The 27,873-nt window shown below is 31.6% G+C and overlaps 1 protein-coding gene across 4 annotated transcripts in view; it reads right to left on the bottom strand.

The window, feature by feature from the left end:
* Positions 1-27,873, bottom strand: part of CNKSR2 (connector enhancer of kinase suppressor of Ras 2) — a gene marked incomplete at both ends in the record, with an annotated part of 296,214 nt that overhangs the window by 123,501 nt on the left and 144,840 nt on the right. For 2 of the 4 annotated variants that reach the window (XM_080718645.1, XM_080718646.1), the window contains 3 exons: positions 1,873-2,084; positions 7,401-7,534; positions 17,435-17,581. In XM_080718645.1, the coding sequence (XP_080574771.1) occupies positions 1,873-2,084; positions 7,401-7,534; positions 17,435-17,581 (493 nt within the window). The remainder of the gene's footprint in view (positions 1-1,872; positions 2,085-7,400; positions 7,535-17,434; positions 17,582-27,873) is intronic. The other 2 variants (XM_080718647.1, XM_080718648.1) reach the window with 1 other exon arrangement.

The raw sequence follows: 27,873 nt of genomic DNA, 5'->3' as shown, positions 1-27,873 counted from the left end.
TGTGATGAACAAGTCAGGGTGGTGGGTGGAAAGTGAGAGTTAAAAACAACTTTTCTTTTTGTTCATCTCTCATTGGCTATATTTAGACTAATTAGAAAGGATCTTGTTCTTCCCCAAAGTATAAACTCCTCACTGCAAGCAGTTTGAAAAATGGGAAGGGGGGGGAACATATAGACTTCCAATTAAATCCATTCATCCTTGCAATAGAAAATAGGCTTTACTATAATTCTATGGGCAAATATTCCAGATATATGTATCAATTTTAAGTATTTGTGACCAGGTTACTTTCTTGGTCATGCATGGAAAAACAAGAGTCAAAGATAAACGAGGTGCGGTGACGCAGGCTTATAATCCCCGCGCTTGGGAGGCTGAGACAGGAGCATCACGGTTCGTGGCCAGCCTCAGCTACTTAGTGAAGCCCTTTGCAACTCAGTGAGACCCTGTTTCAAAATAAAGAATAAAAAATAGGGTTGGGGCCGGGCGTGGTGGCGCATGCTTGTAATCCCCGTGCTTGGGAGGTTGAGACAGGAAGATCACGCAGGTTCGAAGCCAGCGTTGCTGGCTTAAGAGACCCTGTTTCCAAATAAAAACACAAAATAGGTCTGGGAGTGTAGCCCGGAGGTAGAAGGGTTCCCAGGAACCCCAGTACCAACACCAAAAAAAAAAAATTAGGGTTGGGGATAGATCTTAGAGGTAGAATGCCCCTGGGTTCCATGTCTAGCATTGCAAAAATAAATAAATAAATAAAATTAAAAATTAAAAAATTAAAAATTCAGCTGGGCATATGGTTCATACTTGTAATCCCAGTATTTGGGAGACTGAGACAGGATTGTGGTTTACGGACAGCCTCAGCTACTACTTAGTGAGGCCCTTTGCAACTCAGTAAGACCTTGTTTTAAAATAAAGAATAAAAAATAGGGATGGGGGAGTATAGCTCAAAGGTAGAATGCCCCGGGGTTCCATGTCCAGTAAGGCAAAAATAAATAAAAAATAAAAAATAAAAAATAAAAAATAAAAAAATAAAAATCCAGCTGGGCATTATGGCTCATGCTTGTAATCCCAGTATTCGGGAGGCCGAGACAGAAGGATTGTGGTTTGTGGCCAGCCTCAGCTACTACTTAGAGAGGCCCTTTGCAACTCCGTAAGACCCTGTTTCAAAATAAAGAATAAAAAATAGGGCTGGGGGTGTAGCTTAGAGGTAGAATGCCCCTAGGTTCCATCCCCAGTAATGCAAAAAAAAAACACACACACACAAAAAAGATTTAGCTTATCTTTTAAAGAGGTTTTTTTTTTCTTTCTTTTTTTTTTTTTTTTGGTCTTTTTTTGGAACCTGGGATCAAACCCAGAGCGCCACGCCTGCAAAGCAAACACTTTGCCAATGAGCTACATCCCAGGCCCACAAAAAATATTTAAAAGTCCCAAATACATGTTAGCTCTAAACACATCTTTGTCTCAAGCCTGTGATTTTCCTGTCTTAGCCCCCCAAGTACTTAGAATATAGGTGTGTGCCACCACACCCAGCTAGAAGTCATGTTAACAGTATGTATTCATTAAAAAATAATAAAGCACTTGAACTGTTCTAATTTGGAAACATGTCACATAAAGTATATGAAATTTGAAAAAGATTTCCATAAACTATTATGAAGTAAAATGTTACCTGCTGCTCTTGCTTATGTTTGGAAAACCTAGAATAATTTTGGTGTCATATTTCATACTGTTGATATTCTATTAGAACCACATGATGAACACAAAACAATGTATAAAAATTTAAAACCAATCAAATATTTTCACAACTTATAAGCCTACAAGGAGAAATTGAAGTTCCCATGCTGGGCATATAGTCTCATATAAACATAAGAGAAGAACTCTCACCATAAGTAGGGGTGCTTTCTCGTCTCCCTTGACTACTTGATCTTCCTTTTTCATATTCATAGCAATACAAGACAGTATCTTCTTCAACAATGTTAAACCTCTTTCGATATTCCTGATCCAGAAATGAATTTGGTGATTCAGATCCCTTATGCACTGGTTTGCCCACCATATGTCCTCTGAGGTCTTCACAAGGAAGGTTTCCTTTTTCATCCCTAAAGAAAAGTTAGAGTGAAGGAGAAAGATGTAGATAGTGTTGTGGAGGTAAAGTGTTTGAGACTATGATACTAATAATATCCTTCCCATACAGAGACTAAGACACTGAAAATATCTTCTTTCAATATATCTCCTGATATTTCCAAACTCTGAGAATTATACAGAAATTTTTAATTATCCCTATTTTGCAAAAAATGATTAAGCTCAGAGTTAAATGACTTGCCTCAATGCTACACAGTATTATAAATGGACCATGGGTCTTCTAACTACTGTGTTAGTCCATTTTTTTTACTATACATACAAAGGAAATGATTTTAGCACATAAATAGTTTCAGCATTCAAGACACTAGGTATAATGCTAACAATGTTAACCATGTGGCTTTCTTCTGCCAGTTTTCTTTAATTATTTATTGGTAAAATTTATATTGCTTAAAAACAAAGATGTATGTAAGACTGATCACCTATATAAAATATACTGTGGCCTTTGGGACCAAATTGGCCCTATATAAACTGATACTGTATGATTTTCAAACAGCAAGTTATTAATTAATTGAAGAGTCTTAATGATGATAATTAATCAGTATTCAAACTTTATGTAATTCATATAACAGTAAAATATATATTCACAGAACTCATTATAATGGATATATTAAAATCCTATTACATATTAGCAGTATTTCTCATGAAAAGAGGGTGTAGAAATATTGTATAATGTGGAATTTAAGAAAGAGATTTAGAGTGATTTTTTTTACCTGTAGGATTCTAAAGAGAAAAGTCTAAAAATTTATGAGGTTCCTCAAATCTATTTCTTATACAGTAATAGGTGACTGGATCCATGAGAGGCATTTTGATGAATATATTTTATTTAGAATTGGTTAAATTGAACATTATTTTTCTTATGGGATGTTTGTTAGAAAAGTCTGTCTTCTAGAGAATGATTATGAATAAAATGCAATTTTTGCCTTTATGGATGATTAGTTATATTTCTTTCTAATTCTTATTTGTTTCAAATTATCCTGAACAATGCCATGAATGAGTGCTATCACAGCAGAGATAATTTTTGTTAAGTGATAAAACTGAAAATTTAAATTTATAAACAGAATTATATACATATTTAACAAATTCTCATTAGACCTTATAAAATTGTGACAAACTTATAAAAGCAATGGCAATTTAAAAAATGAGTCTCACTTTTGCAAAAATCTGTATTTATACATTTGTGTACATATGTTCAAATATTCAAATGTAGATAACTATATTCTCCCTATTTTAAACATATTGATAGTATTAAATAGTAGATATAAGGCTAACTCAGTAATTTGTCTTATCAATTTAGCCCATCACAAGCTAAGATTTCCATTTTCAATGCCATTTGCTTTTTTGTTTAAGAGCATTGCTTATAAACAAATTATAATTATGTAGCCAGTTCTTAGATAACACGAATAAATATAAAACCCAAGCAAAATTTTATTTTCAGTTAGCTAAAAAGTTTCCCTGAACAAATACCTAGTACTTTTTCTTGCTGTTAGTCCTCTATCAAAAATAAATTGACACTGAAATTAGCTGGGAAACAGCCCTACCAAATTCATGCCATTGAAGTAAGGTTATACCTATCTACAAATGGGCAGACTTCTCTGAGACCTATGGCATGCATGCTGATGCAGCTGAGATCAGAGGGGTGATTCAGACCTATTAATTCACCATACTATATTTGTATGGACACACCCTATGGCAGAAAATTTAAAGGGCTAATATATTCTATTGTACAATGATATGAAGAAATAGCCTTATGTCAACAAGGCAGATTTATTAAACATGTTTATATGGCAGGTACTCAAACAATGTTAATTTAAGAAAAGTACAAAGCTAAACTAAGTGCTCCAGTGGAATAAAATTATAAGAGCATGTATGCCCATATATGTATGTATTGCACATGTATATATATATATATATATATATATATATATATATATATATATATACATACACACACTCATGTCATGAGTTCCTGTAGAACTCAATGTATTAACTATTGCACTATTAATATTTTAACTTTTCTTTTTATTTATTTATTTTTGTGGTATGAGGAATTGAACCCAGAGGCTTTCTAGCTTCAACCTCCACCTCCTAGCCCACTTTCATTTCTTATTTTGAAATAGGGTCTTGCTAGGTTGATGAGATTGTCACTACTTGCTAAGGCTGTCCTTGAACCTGTGATCCTCTTGTCTCACTGTCTCAGCCTCCCAAATACTGGGATTACAGGCATGACCCACCACACTTGGCTTAACTTTTCTTAAAGTAATTCTTTTATATACATATATAATAAATCTACCCTTTTCTCTAGATAGAATTTAATGAAATGGATGAGAAGAGCTTTATTTTATTGGACTTTACATTTAATGGCACATACTAGAGTTATTGGACTTTACATTTAATGGCACATACTAGAGTTATAGGAGAATTAATATTTAAACTTCATAGTTAACCAAAGACTTATAAGTTCCTCCTTTCAATCACAGATAAAGAAATTTGATTCAATATAAAGTGTACTATAAATTATGATAATGAAATTGCATATAGTTATAAGATATAATAAAACTCAAACCAAATTTCACACACTTCAAATACATGACTGTTTTCTGTTTTAAAGAAAAATATACTTTGCAGTTACTTTTTTCTAGAATAAATATGTTCAAAGAATTTAAGCACATAAAAACTCTAAACTTTACAATTAGTCCTACCATTTTTAAATTGTTGTTTAGATGAGAAAGCAAATGGCAAATGCAAAAATTTTATGCCTATGAGTTCAAGTCAAATAAAAATGCAGATAATTTATGTAAGGCTTTATTTAGTCCAAAGGGGTTTGAGACATGGGTTTCACTGAGTGATATATCAAAAGACTCACATATCAACTCAAAATATATTTAGAATATTCTAATATTCAATTATTTTCTGACCAACTAAAATTAGTTAGAGTGACATAGTACACATTACTTCAATAATTATGAATTTTACTGAAATGTATGGAACATTCAGTGTATATTGACAAAATTTAGGGTCACTCACTGTGTTGCATTTTGATTTTATTATTTTAAGATAGCATGTTCAAACTTTTTACTGACTTCAATATAGTCATATTTGCTATACTCAGAGGACAGGACTATTTTACATTTTTGTATATTTTAAATACTTTTTCCCCCAACAGAAGCTTTATAACAATTTATCCCTAATATAAAAGAAAATATTTAAAACTTGCAGAAATTTGATAAAAATGATATTTTGATATTTATCTGAACATATGGTCCTCTGAAGAATAAGGCTTCTTAAATAACATTTTGCACTGAAATAAAAATCTTTCCAATTAAAATAAAACCAAGTCATGAAAGAGTAGCTTTCTCTTTGGAACACATTTTTCATTGCTTCTCATACAAGAGTATTCAGAAAGAGTGACAGCATCTTTTTTTTTTTTTCCAGTACTGGGGATGGAACCCTGGGGCATTCTGCCTCCGAGCTATACCCCACTCTTATTTTTTATTCTTTATTTTGAAACAGGGTCTCACTGAGTTGCAAAGGGCCTAAGCAATAGCTGAGGCTGCTCACAAACTGCAATCCTCCTATCTCAGCCTCCCAAATGCTGGGATCACAAGTGTGCACCACCATGCCCGCCAATGACATCTTAACAGAATTAAAATATGACTTATCATACTGAATGTGATGGCACATGCTTGTAATCCCAATACTTGGAAGGCTGAGACACAAGGATTGCAGATTGTGGTCAGCCTCAGCAATTTAGTGAGGCCCTCAACAAATTAATGAAAGTCTCTTTCAAAAAAGCCAGGGGTATAGCTCAGAGGTAGAATGCCTCTGGGTTCAACCTCCAGCATTAGATAATAGCAACTTGACTTTTTACTTCCATGGATTTGTACATTGCCTGTAAAATGAACATAAGACTATAAATTGCATATTAGAAAGATTTATGAATTCCAGTTAGTAAATTATATTTTCTTAAACTCAATGTTACTAAAGCTGAATTTAATTCTCAAAAATAAATATTATATATATATATATAACTGACTAGTTTTATTACTATATAAGAGCATAGTATTTGAATATATGTCATAGTGCAATGTAGAATTTAGATCATATGTCAGTATCAACATCTCTAATGGAATAAATATTTCTGAAACACTAGGTGCAAAGAACTATAAAAATTAAACACAAAAATTCAACTTTTATACACTGAAGAAATTTAACAGTAGCGTTGCTTTGAAATAAAAACATTGTTTTTGAATGACTGCAGAAATATTTAAAAAACTAGATCAAATCCTTTGTGACTGGTATTTATTGATGGTCCTTTTTCATAATTTTTGTATTCACAAGGCTGGATATTAGAATGCTTTTGAACAAAATGCAATGTGGCATAAAGCTTTAATCTTTTATACCTTCCAGGAATTTGCAATAAGAATCTGGAAATAAAACAAAGATTCATCTCTAAGAAATGTAGAAAATACATTTAAAAGGCAATCCAGACCCTTGTAAACTCTATTTCATAAAGAAAATATTGATAACTAGTGAAGTGAAAACTCTTGATACTGAAGTATTAGCAGGGACAACAGTCTCTCTCTTCCTTTCCTTCTTCATCAAAATAATCTCTCTATATATTTAAGAAAGTAAAAAAATTATATATAAACTTTCTTCTTTTAAAAAATATATGAAGCCAGGTATGGTGACACACATTTATAATCTCAGTACTTAGGAATCTGAGTTAGGACGATTCCATGTTTGAGACTAGCCTCAGTATTTTAGCAGTACCCTCAGCTAATTAGTGAGACTCTAGTTCAAAATAAAAAATTAAAAAGAGTTGAGGGTGTAGTTGGAAGTAGAATATTCACCTGGGTTCAATCCGTAGCACCAAATATATGGTGTGTGTGTGTGTGTGTGTGTGTGTGTGTGTGTGTGTGTGAAATGCTTCAAACTAACCCGAGATTCCCAGGGGCTTCTAAACCAAATATTTTCACTTATTCTTTATTTACTAAAATAATTCTCATTATTTAAAAATATTTTCTTGTTCTTTCCTATTACATGAAACAAGGAGAGTAAGATAATTACTGCATAGTAAATGTTTAATACAAATAATTTTTATTAACCATGTTTGGGATTTGATATAATGGAAATGATATTCCAGAATGTATTCAGAATTTCTAAAAGAGAAAGTTTTCAGGATGTTCCTTAAGAATTGATTTCACATTTTCTATGCAATTAAGTTATTTTTATACCCAGAGCTTCCTAGAACAACATGATGATTAGTTTTCTACCTGGGAATGTATGGTTCTGCTGGAGGAGGAGGAATGTAGAGATCCTGGAGAGCAGAACTGTCTCTTTTGGTGGGTGTACTGATGGTGCTGGAAGGCGTGGCAACGCTGCTTGTGGGACTTCTAGGTATAAGAGGCTGGTTAAAATGAAAAAGAAAATACATACGCACACAAACAACACAAAACAACAACAACAACAACAACAATGACACATAGTTATCATTTTAAAATGATCTATTTCTGCAAAGCTTTTGAACTTGGCTGAAATAAAATAGATGTTACTTAGCACATTGATGTTCCTTTGACTCTCTCGAAGCAAATAATATACATTTGAAGTTGACAATTTCCAACTCACCTTTTTCTATGGTCTAATTAAAAGTTATTATCAGGCAAAAACATACTATGTACTGTCTTATAAAATGGATATTTATTTCAGCCAGAAACTTATTTAAATTAATTTTGTCAGAATCCAACTTTTGAAAGAAAAATATAGAATATTCATGAAAGAATTAGCTCTCTCAACATCCTGATTGACATATCAAAAAAACCCAGATCAAAACAAAAAACAATTTTCAGATCTCACCAAAAAGACAAACCATACTCCTATGTTAGCAGGTCATAGATTCTCAGAAAAGATAACAAAATAAAGTATGAAATACCAATAGAAGAGTATTTTCTAGGAAAATGAACTCTTTTTCTGTCAATATAAGCACTGCTATCTCTTCAAATTTATTTTATGGTATATCTTCAATAGTATAATGATTAATGTGACACAAATCATCCACCTTTCATAGGAACACACTTTTTAAAATTTAAAATAATCTTAAATTGCGTTATCTAGTGATCTCATTTTCATGCTTATATTTAAATACTGAGTAAGAGAGTTTTAAGTTAGGATACTCTTATCTATTGAATTAAACACTACTTCAGGATGCATTAAGAGCACTCCCAATTCCAAGCTTCACAGCATTTGAAAATAATCTTGTGGTTTAAGTGAAACTGAAATTCACAAATTTTATGTTTATCTTACAGATCTTACTGAGTAACTACAAATACAATTAACATATTAAAATAAGAATTTTAGTGCAATCTCAAACAATAAAATAATTATCACAGAGTGAACTATATCTTCACATGACAAGATACTGCCATTTTAGCCAATATCAAAACACTTTTAGCATATCTAGATAGACTCACAGTTATATTACTTTAACAGGCATTGCTGGACACTCAAATGATGGCATATTACAGCTATTTTGTATTGTGAACAATACTTTTGTACATGTATACAAAATGTTTAAAAGCCAAGCATAAATACAATACAAAGTACAGTGGAGGTCACTGGGGTAGGCTACACAGTTTAAGACTCAGTTTATGATTTTGTCCTTCCTGGTTACACAGCTCACCTTAATAACTTTTTATCACAATCCTACCAAAATAATGGTTAAGTTTAATCTATGTGGAATAGAAATTTTCAAAAAGGGAGATAAGAGGAAAAGAAATATGTATTTGGAGCTTTACAATATTCCATCTCATATGATGCTAAAAATATCAGAAACTTTACACACTAATTGAAGAATTTAAAGATTATGAAAGTATACAGTGAAGACTGTTATGTTTAATGATACTGATTTTTTGAATAGTATTCAGTTAAACTATGACTGTCCCTTAGAAATAAAACTCGTAGTAGTGGGTAAACTTGAGCCTATATAAGTAATCAAAGGAGTCACTTGTACTGATGAACACTGTGAAGCACAATGAAATAAAGAACCACATTCTTTCTAAGGATATATTGCATGCCTCTACAACATATCTTTGAACAACAGACTCCACGATATATACCTATATCTTTGTAATAGATAGTCACTGTGATGTGATTGTTTTCCTGTGTTGGGGCACCTTGGCTTTAAATACAGATGATACTAGACAATGAGTCTGACCAAAATTTCATCATACTAGTTATATAGCAAGAAAAATTATTACACAGTGTATTCACTTCTAATATTTTTAAACTTATTCACTGTGAGAGAAAAAAAACATTATTCAGTGTGCTTTTCAAATACTCTAATTAAAGTCTCTCACTTTAAAATATCCAAGTTCTACAAGTGAGCTTAAAACCAATTTCTTAAAATATAAGCTTTTAAAATAATCAAACTTAAATTTTTATTGGTTTTCTTCGATGTTAGTGTTACTATTTCTACTTGAGGATTTCTCTCCTTTACTTTTACTATCTATAGAAATAAAGATGATTTTTCTTGGTTAGTACACATCTTTTCATTCCCAAACAAAAAAGAAAGATGGGAGGAAAAATGTAGTAGTAGTCAATGTTTACAAGTATATTTAAAATATGCCTTAAATATAAAAGGTAAAAATCAAATTTAACTAAGTCAACATTTATCCTGTCTAGATTGTTACCAGTACTGTCTACCTAGTGTACATATACCTTTTTGTTTCAAGAAAACTTAAATATGACTCATTTCAATTTACTTCAAATTGCTATTTTTCTAGGTTGGTATTTTCAACATGGAGTTGCTATTAATGTCACCAGTTATTGTGGTTAGCTAAATTCACAAATACATAGAGGAAAAGAACTTAAAAGTGTTAAAATAGATAAAAGGTTTAATTATGTTAAGCTGATTCAATTAATTGAACTAGGTAAAATAACATTTTGTTTTTACAAAGAAAAAAGGAACCAGCAATCTTGTTTAACTTTACTAGCTAGTTATTTCGTTTAACTGCTAAATCACAGGAAATATTTCAAGTGGTTTATCAGGCAGATATCTGTCATCTTAGCATGTGTTATACCAAGAAAAGTTCGTGGTAAATAGTCAATACATTTATTACATTTCTGTCCACTAAGTATGCTATTTAATCAATACTAGAAATTAAACATTCTTGTATAGGCTCACATTTTTAAAAACCAACTTAGACATAAGGTAACAGAAATATGAACTATGGTTGAAGCTTCATAAGAAAATGAAATATCTACTTAACCCAAAATGTGGTCTTTGTAGAAACTGAAAATCTCTTAAAAATATTTTAACTGTGGACAAGAATTGAAAGAGTATAAAGCAAGTGATTAAAAGAATGAAAAAGGTATCAGAGAACATTAGACAGGTAAAATTTGACTAAAGCACAATGTAAATGATGCAATTACCTGAAATTATCAGTGAAAAATTGCTAGTTAAAACAAGTAGCAATGAAAATACATCTACTGTCAATAACCATTTGTGTGATAATACACAGACAACAAATATAGCTTTCTTAAACTAAAAATGGGAGTTTTTCAGCATTAAATTAAATTTTAATAGGCATATTCCTTAGATTAAAAAATCTATTTGAGTATAATAGTGAAAAAAGAAAGGTTTTACTTTTACAAAGAAACATTTACTTTGAATCATTTGCTCATTAACATAGCATAAGAAAAAATTACCTCTATACTAGAAAGGATTTCCAATTTAAGAAAAAAGTAGAAATAAAGAGTAATTTTCTTTTCTTCTACTATTTTGGTCTTATAAGGGTAAAATTTGTATGGGAAGAGAATTATGAACTATCAACATTTATGGATAAAATACAAGGGATACTTTAGAATTGCATCTTATTATTTAACCAAGCATGAAGCTTCAATATAATTTGATCTACTCTTGTATGCAATCAAATCTGATGTAGATCCGTTTTGAATCCCATCCAAAGTGGTTTATTTCTTAGAAGGAATTGGTTATAACAATTATTATTTCCAAATGAGTCTTGTGACATAAAGCTCTTCTTCCACATACTCAATGAAGATCTAACAGGAAGAACACATTTGTATATATGTTGTTACTCTTTTTTTTCAGTATTGCAACAAATCTAATAGATTTTTTTTTGGGGGAGACACTGGCATTTATCTCTAAAAATGTCCAGATTCTAAATAATTATATGTATCTCTTCAAAAATATGTCCAAACTTGGGTCAATTAATAACAACTTACAACTGTCAAACAGAATTCAGAAATATTCTACCTAAAATTGCATATACATTTTAATAATATCAGTTTAAAGTATAAAAGTACTTTAGATTTCTATCCTAAAATATGGTGTGGCACAAATCTTCCTCTGAATCATGGGTGATAATTTTAGCAACAATATACTACTCACCAAACCTAAACATCATTAAAAGATTGCTATTTTTTGTAAAATAAAATTTTAGCTCTTGTAAAGGATCAATGAAATTTCATTTTAATCTTCTGATGGCTCAGGTATTTTCTTCATACCTCAATTCTAACATCTCTAAAATAAATGGCATATCTGGAACAACCTGGTACAACCTGGAAACCCCTATGGTCTTAAAGAACTTGTACACTTAAAAAAACTACATTTGATGTTGAGGTTTAAGTCCAAATATTTTACATTTTAACATATCATGGCAAGCAAATCTTAAATTAGTTGTTCCTCTGTCTAGTAAGTGACCCAGGTTTGAGTTATTAAAATCTTGAATAAAACCAATGATAATAAAATGACAGCCTCAACTTTAAAGATTAAGACACTGGATTATGTGGTTAGTTTTAAAATTGACTAATGCTAATATTATACAGAACTTACTTTTCCTTTCTGGGGGAAAACACTGAAATACAAATGATTATGCCAAATATAAAACTGGGCCATTTATATTACTCACTTATGAATAAGCACAAACTTAAATAGATCACAATATCCCAATATTCTAGAAACGTTCATACAAGTCCTTAATTATTTCAGATACATTATTATAATTATCAATACTAGTATCAGATTATTGTTTTATGTTAACAACTCTTTCCTTAAATATCTAAACAAATGATCCAAAAAACATTATTCTGGATTTTGGGAGGCAAGAATTTGCGTACAATCTTATGTTTCTTGGTCATGTAAAGAATGCTAGATCTAATTTGGAAAATTATTGAGTATATTTTTTCCTGGTCAAGCTTTTCTTCAGTAAATTATTTAAAAAGACTTTAAGCAAGGGAAATGCATGTGTTCAACATTCTCCCACTCTCAGTTGTTTCACAGTTTCTTCTAGAATTTAAACTTATAAATACAAAAGGTTTGAGTCTTCTTTTATAAGCATTTTTTCCACATCAGACTACAACGAAAGCAGATTTTTTTTTCTGACCAGGAAACTGTATCTGCCTAAATTTAAAAAACACACATATATGGGCATAGAAATATGTATGCAGTTACATTATATATAACTAATACAGATTTTAGTCACACTATAAAATGGCTCTTTTCCACCAACTCATCAACTTTTGCACACTGTATTGAGTCAACGCTAGTATATTAAATAAGGTGCTGCCCAATATTATTATGGGCATAATTAAACTGCAACATTAAAACTTAACTTTCATTTTAAAAATGACATTAAACATCATTTGGGAGATATTAACTGAAGAAAGAATGGCTATTTTTTGCATTATAGTGATTACGTGTAAGCAGTATTAACACTAAAAGCATTTGGCTCAAAAAACACAAATGTGACTTAGATCCTTTAAATGATTTGCTTAAACACTGGTGAACTAAAATTTGATGTGACAATGGCTTGCAGCTCTTTATTAACTTTAACATGTAAAACATACAATTGATATTTCCTCCCAGTAAGCACAATTACATTTTTAAAGTATATTTTCTTCTCTAGTTTCATATCTAACATTTATTCTATTCCTCATTAAAATATGATTTTAAAATGAAACCTTTAGAAATATACAAACTTTCTGTCACTAATGGTTTCTCAGTCACACCAACCTGTAACTTGTATATTGAAATAATTTTTTTCTTATTTCTGTATTTTGCCTAAACATTTTTATCTCTATGTGTTTGCAATCTAATGTGATTAGCACTTTCTAGTTGTTACAAAAATTTGATAAAAAATAGACTGCTATGACTACTTTCTATTTCATTTTCTTTTTTAAAGGTGTTTAAATATCTTATAAAATATCATCAAGGTAATACTAAACAAAATTTAAACGGAAAAGCACAAAAATCACGCAAGTAACTATGGCATAATTATAAGAGATTTGTGGATTAGAATACAGTTTAAGGACATAATTCTAATACAGCTTAATGTTATTTTATACAAAAAATATTTTGAAACCTAAATAAGTCTGTTGAATTCCAGCATTGACTTTCATGATCATTTCTGAGATGCGCTCCCCCCCCCCCGCGCAAAAAAAAAAAAACCCAGCTGAGTTCTTAAGCTTTTTAAAAATTGATTCCCAGTAATGATTTCAAGGAACTTTTTTTTGTAAATGTCTAGCTAATTCTTTCATATACCTCTTATGAGAAGGAAATGACACAACCCTTACAAGTTTGTGGTCTATGCATGCTAATTGAAAATCATAACCAACCAAAAATACACCTTAATGTTTATCCAGAGTTCCCTGGAATATTTTTCATCAAATCATAACTTGACCATAAACAATCACCATGCTTACCCAAATCCAGTAAATTATTAAAGGGTACCACTGAGATATTTTGAAAATAGAATTTAATATTTTAGATTGTAGAATTTAACTAAGGGATTAAGTCCTTTAGTTCTATCACAAATGTTTGAGAAATAAGGAATTTATCAAAAGAGCTGCCAAATTTCATGAAATGTACTGATGAAATTGCTCTGTAAGCATGAAGTTGAATTGTATGCTTTTGTTTATTTGGCTATAATTTCAATGTGCTTCAAAGGAAAATCCAAATCCAAATTTACTATTGTATTTAATTAATATTGAAAGTCACTAACTTTTTAAACACTTTAGAAATAGGATCTATAATTAAAACAAGTAGTATTCCTTAACAATCTTCTACTTTAGAGTAGCTAAGATGTTTTATTAGTATATACAAAAAATTCTTATTAATTTTAAAATCATTTTTTATGTTAGGATAAAGTTTTTTGTTTTTTGGGTTTTTTTGGTGGTATTGGGGTTCCTGGAAGCTCTTCTACCTCCAGGCTACACTCTCAGACCTATTTAATATTTTTTTTTTATGTGGAAACAGGGTCTCTTAAGCCAGCGAGGCTGGCTCTGAACCAGCGCGATCCTCCTGTCTCCGCCTCCCAAGCGCGGGGATTACAAGCGTGCGCCACCACGCTCATCAAGGATAAAGTTTTTTTTTTTTTTTTAAAGATGTATGTACTAGTGCCTACCTCCACCACTATGCAAACTTTGCTATATTTTATCGGTAAATGATAATATATAATTTATGTCTGTATAGTAAAGAAAAAGATGAAATAGACATACTCAAAGGCTACAGATTTGTTTTCTAGGCTCTAATTTAAATAACTCCTAGTAGATTGCTTGTATAACTTATGAAAAATTACATAACCTAATGTACATTTCTTTAAGTTGAATGCTGAAGATTTATTCTTAGACAAGCTAATGGACCTTTTAGTTCTAACTATTTTTACACATACTATAAGCAAGAAGATAAGATGTCACTTGTGTCTACACAGAGGATCGTTAAAGCATTTAGCACTTGCATTACACATCTGAGGTTATTTCTTAGGCACTAGGAAGGAGATGTGGCCTCAGGAATACAAAGAAAAAAATCCACAATTGCCTTTAAAGCTTTCTCATTTACCATTTCTTTGATTTTTCTCCCTCTGAAGGTCATCGATCTTCACTTTCAAAGACCCTGGTGCCCTCAGATTTTGTCTATCTTTAGTTGTATCAGAATCTATATTCTATAAAAATTCTGACAAGATAGTTTCCATTATGCTTCTGGGTTTCAGCATTGAAATACAGGCCAAAGCCTTATAATCAAGAAATAAGAAGATAATGGTACAATTTCAGGTTCTCAAAATAGGTTGCAGGGACACTTGATGGTGTTAATGGGATGGTACATTAGAAAACTTATTCATTGGCTTTACTCTTAAGGCATTTTTAGCACTACCAGCAAGTATTTAATTAATATTAATATTATTTTTTCAACTCTTCAAAAAGTTAGCCACCAAATGCAATTTCCAAAGCTATTAAAGTTTTTTTCCCCTCTCTAACAGTCTTGCTTATCAGTAGGTGGTTGACCTTAGACAGTACATGTTAGGCAAACCAAATTCAGTTGATACAAATAAAAACACTTATGTAAATTCTGATTTCTTTTTCTTCAGTTTTTAACATTATGAAAAAGTAAACTTACAAATATACTCAGCATAACTGAATGATCAGTGAGGAATAAATATAACTAGTGATCTGATAAGGCACACTTCTTGGCATTTAAAAATAGATATAGAAAGCGTATGTTAAAATTACTATAAGTAGAGTAAAAACATGAAATTTTAAAATTTAAAGTTATTTTTGGTTCATAAACATGATGACTGGGTATTCATGCCATTGTGTGAGGTGTGCCTCAGTCTAAACCTTGCTGTTACAGTATTGGCACAATACCTATCTGATGTGAAAAAAAATAGTCTGTTCTCTAGCTTTGACTACATACACAAAATGTGTGTAATAAATGAAATACTGGTTTTTCAATTATTTAATCATTTTATGCAAAGGTGATTCTTAATTGAATACTGATATTAACTCTTCACTTTAGTTTATGCTGGTAGAATAGACTAATGGGAACAAATTATCAGTTTATTTCCTAAGGCCATTTCCTCAGAGTACATGTATCCACAAAAAAACTAGAGTCTTTTAGGTTTTCTAGCCATTATATGAGGGACAAGAGGAGAGTTGTTGAATTTAATTACACATATGCAGTGAGGAATACCTAATAGCTGAAAATTTGGGCCACTTTTTCAGGGTTTCTACCTCTTCAGACTTTGAAGAAGGATCTTTGGGGAAATACTTTCCTATAGGAAGCTCCAAAGTGGAACAAGAAAGCAATTATTAATGCAGTAAAAATAATGTGATTGGAAAGTCTGATCTGCTCATCAATGAATTGATGAGGCAAACACTATCCTCTAAACTCTAATGATCAGATATTTTTATATACATACACTATAAGTGCATTTAGTCATATTAATAGTTTATATTTATTCATTTCAAAAACAGATTCACATCTTAGTGTTAGAACATTTTATGTTTTATATAACTTAAGAATAACAACTTTGAGGCCAATAAGAGGGAAAGTATTAAACAATGAAAAATCATCATAATCAAAAAGACCAATTATGTATAATAATTTAGTTATGAAAACTATGAATAATAAAAGGTACTAATATACATATCAGTGACTATACAATGCATTTTCATATATTGCTTTTCTTTTTAATTTGAACAATAAGTAGTGATCTAAACTCAATGTGCAATTTAATTTTTTAAAAATAGGCATGCAAGAAAAGGTATAATAGTTTCCTATTTTAAAATGCAGGTTTTTGGAAAGAACTATATTGTACAATATATTTAAAGATTATTTTCTGACTAAGAAGGAAATATTATTACTTCCATGCCTTTTGCCAATTAGAATATTTTTAAAATTTTCTAAATAATCCCTAGGGAATATAACTTCTCAAAATACATCATATTTTAGAATGATATTTCACACTGAAGAAAAATGCAAAAATTCTAATGTGACAATTTGTCACCCTAAGGGTAAAAAGGTGAAAAATGATTGGTCAAAAGAAATGTACTAGGTAGATTTTAATTGAAAGTTTTAAAATCAAATTTTCCTATTGTTTATAAGTTGTTACTATTTTTATAATCTGATTTAAATAAATTTTATAAATTTTAATCTGGCTTCTTTCACAAGTATGTGCAATTATAACCTATAAATTAGAAGATTATTTCACAAAGGTGAAAACTTTTACTTCCATTTCTCTCCATATTTTGGCATGAAATATTGTGGCATTTTGATTTTATTAAGTGTTTATGAATTAAGGCAAAGTTCTTTATCATTTGGGTTTTAGTTATTCTCAGATTTTATCACAATTAAGTCTATTAGGATAAGCTGTGCAGAGATAATTTCACAAACAAATTTTCAAAAGCATACAAGATTAAATCCATATGCTGCTGAGATGAGGCACAATAAAGAAGCATTACTGAGATAATCTATGGCTAAAATGATGGTGTATGACTTATGATTAAGCTTCATTACCTGCAGAGCAAGGGGCTTCCATCTCATATTTTTCAGTAAAGCTGGTGCTGAGGTAAGCATGCTCTGAGGTCGCTTTTTCAAAGTTAAGATAACACCACTCGGGTCCTCTCGTAGTGCATTCACCAAATTTTTCAACTGCCACCCCACCTGGTAACCAGCAAAATCATTACAATAAAATTGAGGTACAGTATTCAAAGATTTAATGTTCTCCCCCTTTAATAAGATTAGTCAAAAATCACATAATTGGTGTATCATCCTATCAACTCTCAGGAGATATATACTCAATAAAGAAATTTCATCTTTGAACTGATTAACCATGTTATTGCATTAGAGTCCACATAATTATGAGACAACATAATGGAGATTTACCATGTCAACACAGAAACTAAACCTGTAACCTATCATGGGAGCAATTTAGAGTGCAAATTTTGTCACCATTAATGTTGCTTAGCTGCTAAATCTAGATCCAAGCTATGTTCACAGTATAATTTAAAAGTCCACATGCCAGAATACAAGGATTTGGTAATGTCCTACTAATTTTATGCACTATACCACATGCTTTCTCATCACCATCTTTCAGCGATAGTGGTTACAAGTGTCTCCAAGACTGACAGTGTACTACCAACAGCTGGTTCTGACACACCAAGGCAACATTCTGATGCAAGGATGAGAGCACCAATAAATAAACCTTTTACCATGTTATAGATAGCATAAAAATCATAATGTAATGCTACTCCAACACAGCAATTTGGAAATGTATTCCAAACAACCCTATGAACTTAAAATACAGTGTGCTAAACTTAATGGAGCCATTCTATTTGACTATAACCTCAAAAAATGATGTATAGTTTATCTAAATACTTGACAAATGTCTTAAAACCTTGCTCAGCTTTTACTCATGTTAAATTACTTCACTCATTATCCTTTTAAAAATCTGAACATAGAATAATTTCTTAGTTTGATTTTAAAAGAGACTAGTGATGCAGTATCAGGTATTTGAAACCCTAAAACTATGCTTTAAAGAAACACATTCAACAACTATTATTCCAGAGTTTGTTTTTGAAAATACACTTCATATTTAAAACAGAAAATCTTTTGTCCCAACTGTAATATTGTGTGATGTACTAAAGGACATTTCACTGGGTTAGAATTTATCCTGGAATACAAACAATTTTTTATGGTACTGGGGGTGTAACCCAGAGGCTTTCTACCTCCGGTCTATACTCCCAGACCTTTTTTATATTTTTGATTTGGAAACAGGGTCTCACTAAGTTGCTGAAAGCCTCACTAAGTAGCTGAGGCTGGCTTCGAACTCGTGCGATCCTCCTGTCTCAGCCTCCCAAGCGCAGGGATTACAAGCGTGAGCCACCACGCCCGGCATGGAATACAAACAATTTAGCAAATGGTAAACAATGATCTTAGTTCCTTCCTGGACACCCAAGTGAAAAAGAAAAAGAATGTATATCTTTAGTCTGCTGTCTATCATGTTTTTGCCTGGAAGATTTTATTCAAGTAGAAGATAATGAGTGCTTCTATCCAAAGAAGCAAAGATCCCTAGAGACTAGTGAAGAAGTAATCTAGAATTCAGCCTTTGTAGTATAATTTAAGAATTTAGTATTTGTAATGAGTATTAATTTAAATTATAACTTCAACTATAGCTGAATTGAGTGATGAAAAGGAGAAGTGAGGACAAAAAAAGATGTTATAATACCTAAAACCTCAGGGGTCTTAGATATGAATCAAAACGATCATTGATACTTAGCTAACAAGAATAAAAGGCTGCTTATTTAAAATAACATATTAATACAGATCAACTGCAGTAATATAACTAATCAAATGCCTCCTATTATATAGAAGTGGAATGTTATGCATCCAAAGGCACATTGCGTTGATTCTCATTCTTCTGATAGCTAAGTAGTGTTCCTACAGCCATTTATACAACCTAAGTGTCAAAACAGTGTGAGTTTGAATGCAGGTGTTCATTTGCTTCTGAAAAAACTGAATTACAGATTGGAAGGAGAAAAAAACGTTCATACAAAGAGTTTATGAAGAACATTAATGATAACAATATTTTATTAATTTTATTCAAATAATTGCTAATTATACCAAGCAGTAAAAGTGAGAGCCATGTTTTTCCAGTATATCTATTCTTAATCAGTTACACATTGATTTGTATCCATCAATCTCTTTCAATTTACTTTGTAATATGATCATTATAAATAGCTGATTATTAAGAATAAATGGTGTTTTCCTGTTAAATGTTTAGTACAATTTGATTCATTCTGTCTGTTCACACTTTCTATATAATTTTTGTGTAAATAACTAAAAAGTGAATTGTTTTTCCATGAGAAAGTAAAATTATTTTGGTGAGAATGTTAACTTAGGGTGGATTTTAATTTTACAGCCAAAAGGTATTTAATGGCAGAAAATTTGGGTATGTAATTTTGATACTTTTAAATCAGCCTTTCTACTATCACTGATACAACAATGTTTTAAACAAAAGAAAACAAACACATACCAATAACTATATATAGTAAATATCTTTGGCTCCCCAATTTTTCTTCTACTACCATAAGGAAATGATTGTACAAAAGCACAAAGATACATGTGTAACATGTATCATCACAGTATAATTAAACCACCCAAAATATTTTATGTGAATATCAACAAGTGAGGGTTATGAAAATTGTGTGTGGAACAGAGTAAGTTCTAAAATAGCAAATGTACTTCTACTTTCCTTAAAAATGTATATGAAATGGAAAAAAAAGATAAGTATCACCATTAATGATGGTTACATTTAAAAAGACTTTGGCAAGAGTTACTTTTCTAAACAATAAAAAATATATGGATTTATTTATAAACAGTGGTATTTCAATTAGAATATTATGAATTTTATGATTTAACTAATCAGGACTATTTGTTATGGATAGAAAATTTCCACAAAAAGCATAGAGCCACAAAGGAAACACTATTTAAAACACTAAAAAGTGGTGATGGGGAAACAAAATATGTGCTATACATTATACTTTTAGATGATCATCAAAAGTAAATACTAATGTATTAATCAGATGTGATCAATAATTCAATAACTATATATCTGCTTTTTATTCAATGTACCTAAACATTAAGTCACATAGAAATTACTGAATTGGAATGAAGCATGCTGAGTAATCTAAAACCTATGTGTAACACTTTTCTCAATAACATAGGTAGATTTTAATTATATTAGTCCTTTGGTATTTGTATGCAATATGAACAGTATCCAGGCTTCATGGCTTTCTAAGGGAATGTTCCTATTTTCCTTAGTTTTTTTCCAACTTAATTTGGATCATTTCCAAATTATTTTCTATCTTCTCTACTTCATATAATTCTTACCAATTATCTTCATTTTACTGGCAATAAAACATGGTCCTAGAGCGCCAGGAAAAAATGATTTTCAGCTTTGGTTCTATGATAGTATAGCACACACCTTTAGACATATGAGGTGTAGTGAATTCTTGAGAATACTTATCCTTTAACTGTTAATAAGAAACTTATGGATGACAAACTATATTGTAACATGAGTATATGGTCGAAAAAATTAGGCAAATATGTGGGTTATAATTTCAAGAAAGTTGGGAGCTCCTATATTAGGAGCTAAATGTAATAGTAGACATATGTCAAAAATATAAATATATGTTAAACATTTTTCAAGACTAGATTTACATTCTCATTTAAGTTTCTAGCTGTCATATTTTTTGTTTTTACTAGGGATTAAACCCAGAGGCATTCTACCTCTGAGCTACACCCACAGCCCTATTTTTATTTTGAAACAGGTTCTTACTAAGTTGCTGAGTCTGGCCTCAAGCCTGTGATCTTCCTGTCTCAGCCTCCTATGTACTTGCATTATAGGAATGTGCCACCTTGCCTGGCTTCTTACTATAGTTTAAAATATTAAGTATAATAGACTTGAATTATAAATCATATAAAGATTTAAAGCAATATAAAATGACTGAATTCTTTCTATTGGCTACAGTAAAATTTTATGTACCATTAGAGAGAGAGAACTTTGTAGGAAAAATGAAGGAAGGAAGGTAGAGGTCCTATTAGGTACTAATATTATGTAGGCCACACTACTATGAGAAGAAAACAAACAAGGTATAAAATTTAAAGGGATAATAAGTTATGGATAAATGTGAAAATCACATTCTAATAAGATATCCAAAAAAAGAACTAGATGAATTGAAAAATAGTTAGCTCAACATTAAAGATACATTTTATTATTCTTGCACAGGTCAAATGATTAGATAACTTCCAGAGTTATATTACAGTTCCAGTACATAGAGTGGGTATGAACAATATGATAACAGCTGATAGCTTAAATAAAGTAATGTAGTCTTGACATATCTCTACTTGTCCTCTATGTTCTCTTTCTCCTCACAATCAGTAAATATAGGTGTTTCCTCTAGGTTAAATGTTATATACTTTTTAATAATTTTCTCTTTGCATAGCTTCCATTAGCAACTTCCTGAATACTCCAATATCTTTCTAACCATCCCTACTTCCTATCAAGAAATTTAGTCATAAATTTCCAACAGTTTGGTTTATTGAGGCAAATTGCCACTGAATAATCAAGTACTAATAATTCTTTGTACTAGATCCTTCATATCCATATGAAATTCTCTTAATGTATATTTTCCTTCTTAAAACAATCAAATGAGGCAAGCTATTAAAGTGATTTTGCACGTAAAGCGTTGAAGCATAAAGAGATTGCTTTTTTGGCCAAGATTACAATGATATTAAGTGGCCAAGCTAGAATTTACATTCAAGCCTGAAAAATTCGATTGCACAATATCTTTACCTGATTATCCACTGGTAGCTAAAATGAAAGCAATATTTTAAAAATCAAACCCATTATCTCCTTTCTCTCATTTTTCAAAATAATCATAAGTTTCCCGTATTCTCTCAAGTTTGGAGTTTACAGTCACCTATGACTATTTCCCTTTTTAAAATCCATGTATATGTCTTAAAATATAGGTCCTAAAATATAGATACTAGTACTCTCGCTGTCTTGGGAACCCACATGTAACCTGCCTTTCTGCTTCCTGTCTTTTTTTTTTTTTTTTGGTGGTACTGGGGATGGAACCCTTCTACCTCTGGGCTACACTCCCAGACCCGCTTTTTTTAATATTTTATTTGGAAACAGGGTCTCTTAACCCAGCGCGGCTGCTTCGAACCTGCATGATCCTCCTGTCTCCACCTCCCAAGCGCAGGGTTTACAAAAATGTGCCATCATGCCTGAATGCTTCCTGTCTTTTGTGGCTCCAAAATATTGCTATGTGAAAAAGTATCCTTCCTATTCAAAATATTTCAGTAGTTCTCCAAAAGCCCATCAATCCTCATATTAGTCCTTTATAATATTGTTATACCTTTGTCTCCTATTATTTTTCTTTAAAGTGGACTTAAAACATCACCATGCATTAGAATCATCTGGAACGCTTATTAAAATTTTGGCAGGCTGCTGAGCTGCTCCCAGAGTTTATGATCCAGTAGGTCTGGTGTAAGGCCCAGGATTTTGTTTTTAAAGATTCGATCCCACATGATGGCGATGTTGCTGGTCTAGGAAGCACATTTGGAGAACCAGTGCAATGGATGATGTGCTTCTTTAACAGAGTGGGCCCATCTCTACAGCATTTTAGGTGTTTAGAATACAGTGTCAGAATAGCTGGGCATGGTGGCACATGCTTGTAATACTAGCATTTGGGAGGCTGAGATAGGAGGATCCCAGTTCAAAGATAGCCTCAGCTACTTAGTGAGGCCCTTCAAAACCCAGTGAGACCCTGTTTCAAAAATAAAGAATAAAAAAATAAGGCTGAGAGTGTAGCTAAGAGTTAGAACGCCCCTGAGTTCCATCCCCAGTATTGCAAAATAAATAAATAAATAAATAAATAAATAAATAAATAAGCAAAAAAAACAAAGTGGCAGAAGTACCTCAACAGAGTGAATACAGAATGTAGTGGGGCCACCTCACAAAGAAGGATTTAAGTTTCCCTTCCTTGAGGGTTCAGGGAAGGTTTCCAATTAGTCTAAGCTGAACTCCTTAGGAATTGGACAGGTGAAGAGGTTGGAAGTGAAGGTCGTGAAGAAAACTGTGAGATAAAGTAACATTAAATTTCAGTAGTTCAATATGGGAGGGTGATAGAACAAAAGAACAAGTAATGATGCAGAAGAAACAGGTCAAATGATTAAAAAAGAATTTTTAAAAGTGGGTAATTAAGAGTTGATTCAGTAATGAGTGTATATTTGCCTCAAACACTGTGCTGTTCTCGTTAGCTATATCTTTGCAAAAACACTCTTCTGATTGTGATTTTTCTCACCTATAACATCTTACCTCTTCATAAAGGCACATCTTACATGCAATACCCCTTATAAAGCATCTTTTTACAATTGGAACCATATTTTCTCTTTTCTTCTTTTTTCTTTTTTTTTTCCTTTTGGTGGTACTGGGGGTGGAATCCAGAGGCTTTCTACCTCCGGGCTACACTCCCAGACCTATTTTCCATTTTATTTGGAAACAGGGTCTCACTAAGTTGCGGAGAGCCTCACTAAGTAGCTGAGGCTGGCTTCGAACCCGTGTGATCCTCCTGTCTCAGCCTCCCAAGTGCGGGGATTACAAGCGTGCACCACCACGCCCGGCCTAGAACCATATTTTCGCAAGTGAAGCTCATAACATACTCTGTCCTTCTACTGACATTTTGATGCACTGTTATTATAGTTATACATCTTTCCTTGTCCTTTCTTCTCTACTTACCCTTACAAAACTGGATTTTGAGAAAACAATTAAATCTATTTTTTCTAATATATCTTGCATTCAATAAGGTGTCTTACAAATGGTAGTTAATCAATATTTGTTAATGACTAAACCAGTGAGATAATATAGTAACATGAGAGCTAAATGTTCTAAAGATAATTACTTGCCCTTAAACTTCAAAGAAGGGCTTTATGTGTAAAATCAAGGGTTTTATGTGAAAAATCAAGATTTACTGTTAAAATTCTCTCTAAACGTAATATACTTAAAATATGTCACATGAAAGTTTAAGTCAACATCCTTTCAAAAGAACGTAATATATGTGATATTACTTCTATAATCATTTACTCCCAAGTTACCAACAAACTCTATCCCTGTAAATGAACATTTAAAAAATTAGCATTTGTTTTGGATACTCCAGACATAAAGGCACTGTGATGTAATTATGCAAGAAATAGAACAGTAGATAGTTTCTATTTTTTCTAAAATGATTCTACTTTATCATACACATTAAATACATAGTTAGGTTTTTTCTCAAAAACATGTGATAGTTGCAAATGGTTCAAGTTTCTCTTTCTCAGTATTTTACTATTTCATTTACATGAAGTTCATGGGCTGGAACAAATCTTTTAGATCCCACCATATGACCTTACACAACATATGTCTTACTATTAGTGATAGAGGGTATGCTTTTCATAGATGCAGAACTACTATTATCTTCACTGGATAAGATAGCAGAAATTATATATAATCCTCAACATACATATTAAAATGTATTTTATATACAACACAAACAGGATAAAAAATTCCCAAGAAAGTCACTAAAGTATCCCAAGTGTTAAAAGCCACTTGTGGTTTTAAAGCCATCTGCTTTCTTGTGCATGGGGCTTTTAATTGTTTTGATCAGGCTGAAGCGAGAGCAGGTGCTCCTGAGTGAAGGGCAACATAAGTGGGCGTGTCCTGAACAACTGGTTGCTTGGATTAGGTGAACAAGAGGTTTGGGGTTGGTGCTGAAGAGATGAGAAGCTTCCTTTCCTCGGGGCACAAAGAGGGAAGAAAGGGTCAGAGTTGTCTTTGACTCTTTTACAACTTGCCCTGTCTTGTTTTCCAAACAAAACATGATGAATTATTTGACCTATATATGAAAAGATAATGTCTACTCTATGGTCTCAACTAACCAAATTTAAAAATAAGCATAAAGGTAAGAATTTAGGCCTATCAACCTAGACCGTTACCTCTTTCACAGCTAAATTTGGAGTATAAGAGAGCATATTTATAAACACAGGCAGGAAAAAAGGACATTTGTGAAAATCTTTTCAAGGATATTATCCTTAATGAGACAAAATGATCCATTATTAATACTTACACACGCTTCTGTGAACACACAGTCTTACAGGTTGTAATGTATAAGTAAAACCTGTTCACAAAGGAAATTTCAGAGACTTGAAATGTGCCTGTATATGAATGTCTGATGACCTAAGTCATACTGTAACCCAGAGGTCCACCTCTCTTTTTAAAAGCACTGAAGAAATATGATTCAGTATACAACTCATTACACCATGCCTAATGACAGTGTCTGCCAAATCTTTTTGTTGCTGAGGTATTTATTATGTTCTTCCCCTTTGTATTACTAATGATTTATTGAAATAAAAATAAACATTTTATAATAATTACTTTCTTTAGCAAAACAAGCTGTGTGAAGATATAAGAATTTCAGAAGTAATGAGTACTGACATATCCTGTTTTTCAAAGATCCTAGAATAACTAAAACTTGAATACTAACCTACAAAACTCACCTTAATCTAAATTTTTTCACAAAATATTAATGAAAAGGTCTTACAATATTAAACCTTAGTACATTTGTATATATTCTAATTTTTTTCATGATCATTCATTCACTGAATAGAAATAATTATTCACAGTTTAAATAAAAGCTATAGGGTATGCGTTCAGATAAAAAAAACTATGCAAATAAGTGATTTTAAATCCTAACATCAATTAATTTCAATAGGCAATTCAAAGAACTCAGAAATTTCCTAAGATTTATCCATTTTTAAAAAACAGAGCATTAATATTTTACAAAAACAATTAGAAAAGTTAATCTTAGGACAAGATAATAGGAACAAAACTGAAGAGAATATATAAATTAAAATTTTTATTTTCATACCCCATAATATTATGTTTTATTCATAGAACCAGTCTCCATTCAACATTCTCAATCCTAAAAGGCACTGATCTAGTTAGATAAGAGTATCCAAGGCATTCACTGCTGGCTTCTTAAAGGCCTTTTTTTTGTGGTACTGGGGTTCAAATCCAGGGTCATTGTACCTCCGAGCTACATCCTCAGCCCTACTTTTTAGTCTTTCTTTAAATTTTTTTTGAAACAGGATCTCACTGAGTTCCAAAGAGCCTCACTAAGTAGCTGAGGCTGTCTGCAAACCGTGATCCTCCGTTCTCAGCCTCCTGACTGGGATTACAAGTGTGAGTCACTACGCCTGGCTTTTAGGCCTTTTAATGTGGCTTAATTTTATTGAAACACATGGACCATAATAGTTACAACTTGATTTCAAATATATGTTTTAATATTTAATATTTTCACATGAATTTTACAGTAATGTATATAACATATATGTATATAATAAGTACATACATATGCGTGTGCTATTTAAGGAGAAAGCACTAATAGAGATCGTAGTATCTCACTGCCAAGGATGAACAGGCAGATCAAGAGAAAGAGAGCCAATTTGAATACTATAAGAAGCTAATATTTTTCCTTTGGAAGGTGTTTATCTCTTATCACAAAGTTCTGAAAGGCAAATCAGAATTTCTTGATTGACTGAAGAGGAGGCTTATGGGAGGAAGAAAACAGTAATCATAATTGTTTCCTTTAAGTATTATGACTCACCCATATAGTTCTCACCAAGGGTGGTAACTTTCTATGCCCTGTTCTTTCTACTTTCTTCTGTAACCTATCATTAATATTAAGTGTATCTTTTTATATCACCTATGTCTCTGCTTCTGTGGTAAGTTTATTCCAAAGCTGTGGTTATAGTTCTTCCTTTTGAAATACAGCTCTCTTTCCCTTTTCTCATTTCAGTATGACATCTGTTAATGTTATAATCTCCGAAGGCTAAAAGTTTATTTTGGAGGCTTCATGGATTTCATTCATCTATGCTATAGAAAACTAAATTAATACCAATTTTATTTTTATGTCACCATCATTCATAACATCCTTAGACATCTCCAAAAACACAAAATTGATTGGATCTGAAATTCTCTGATAAGGAGAGAAGAGGAGGAAGATAATCACATTATAGTGAAAGATGAAATTATGGGGTGAACCTCTGATTATACAACAGACTTCAGTTTTTGAAAGGGCAATAACATATTTTAAATGATTCACAATAATACAGGTTTCAAGCTAAATTATTCTAAAGGTATTCGCATGACTTAAAATATAAAACAGTTTTATATATGCAAATATTTGGAAATTATTCCATTTCAACCATTCTCTCCTCTGGCTCATTTTTGTTCTTGCACATATGAGCACAGTAACCATACCTATTGATGAAATTCAGGGTGGTTGAGGTTTAATAATGAACAACTCTGCAATAAACATCAGTATGCATGTATTGGGATAGTATTCTGACTT

The sequence above is a fragment of the Muscardinus avellanarius genome (assembly GCF_963383645.1).
Source record: "Muscardinus avellanarius genome assembly, chromosome: X".
NCBI lineage: Eukaryota > Metazoa > Chordata > Mammalia > Rodentia > Gliridae > Muscardinus > Muscardinus avellanarius.
The sequence above is the reverse complement of the archived record's forward strand: the minus strand, read 5'-3'. Positions and strand labels throughout refer to the sequence as shown.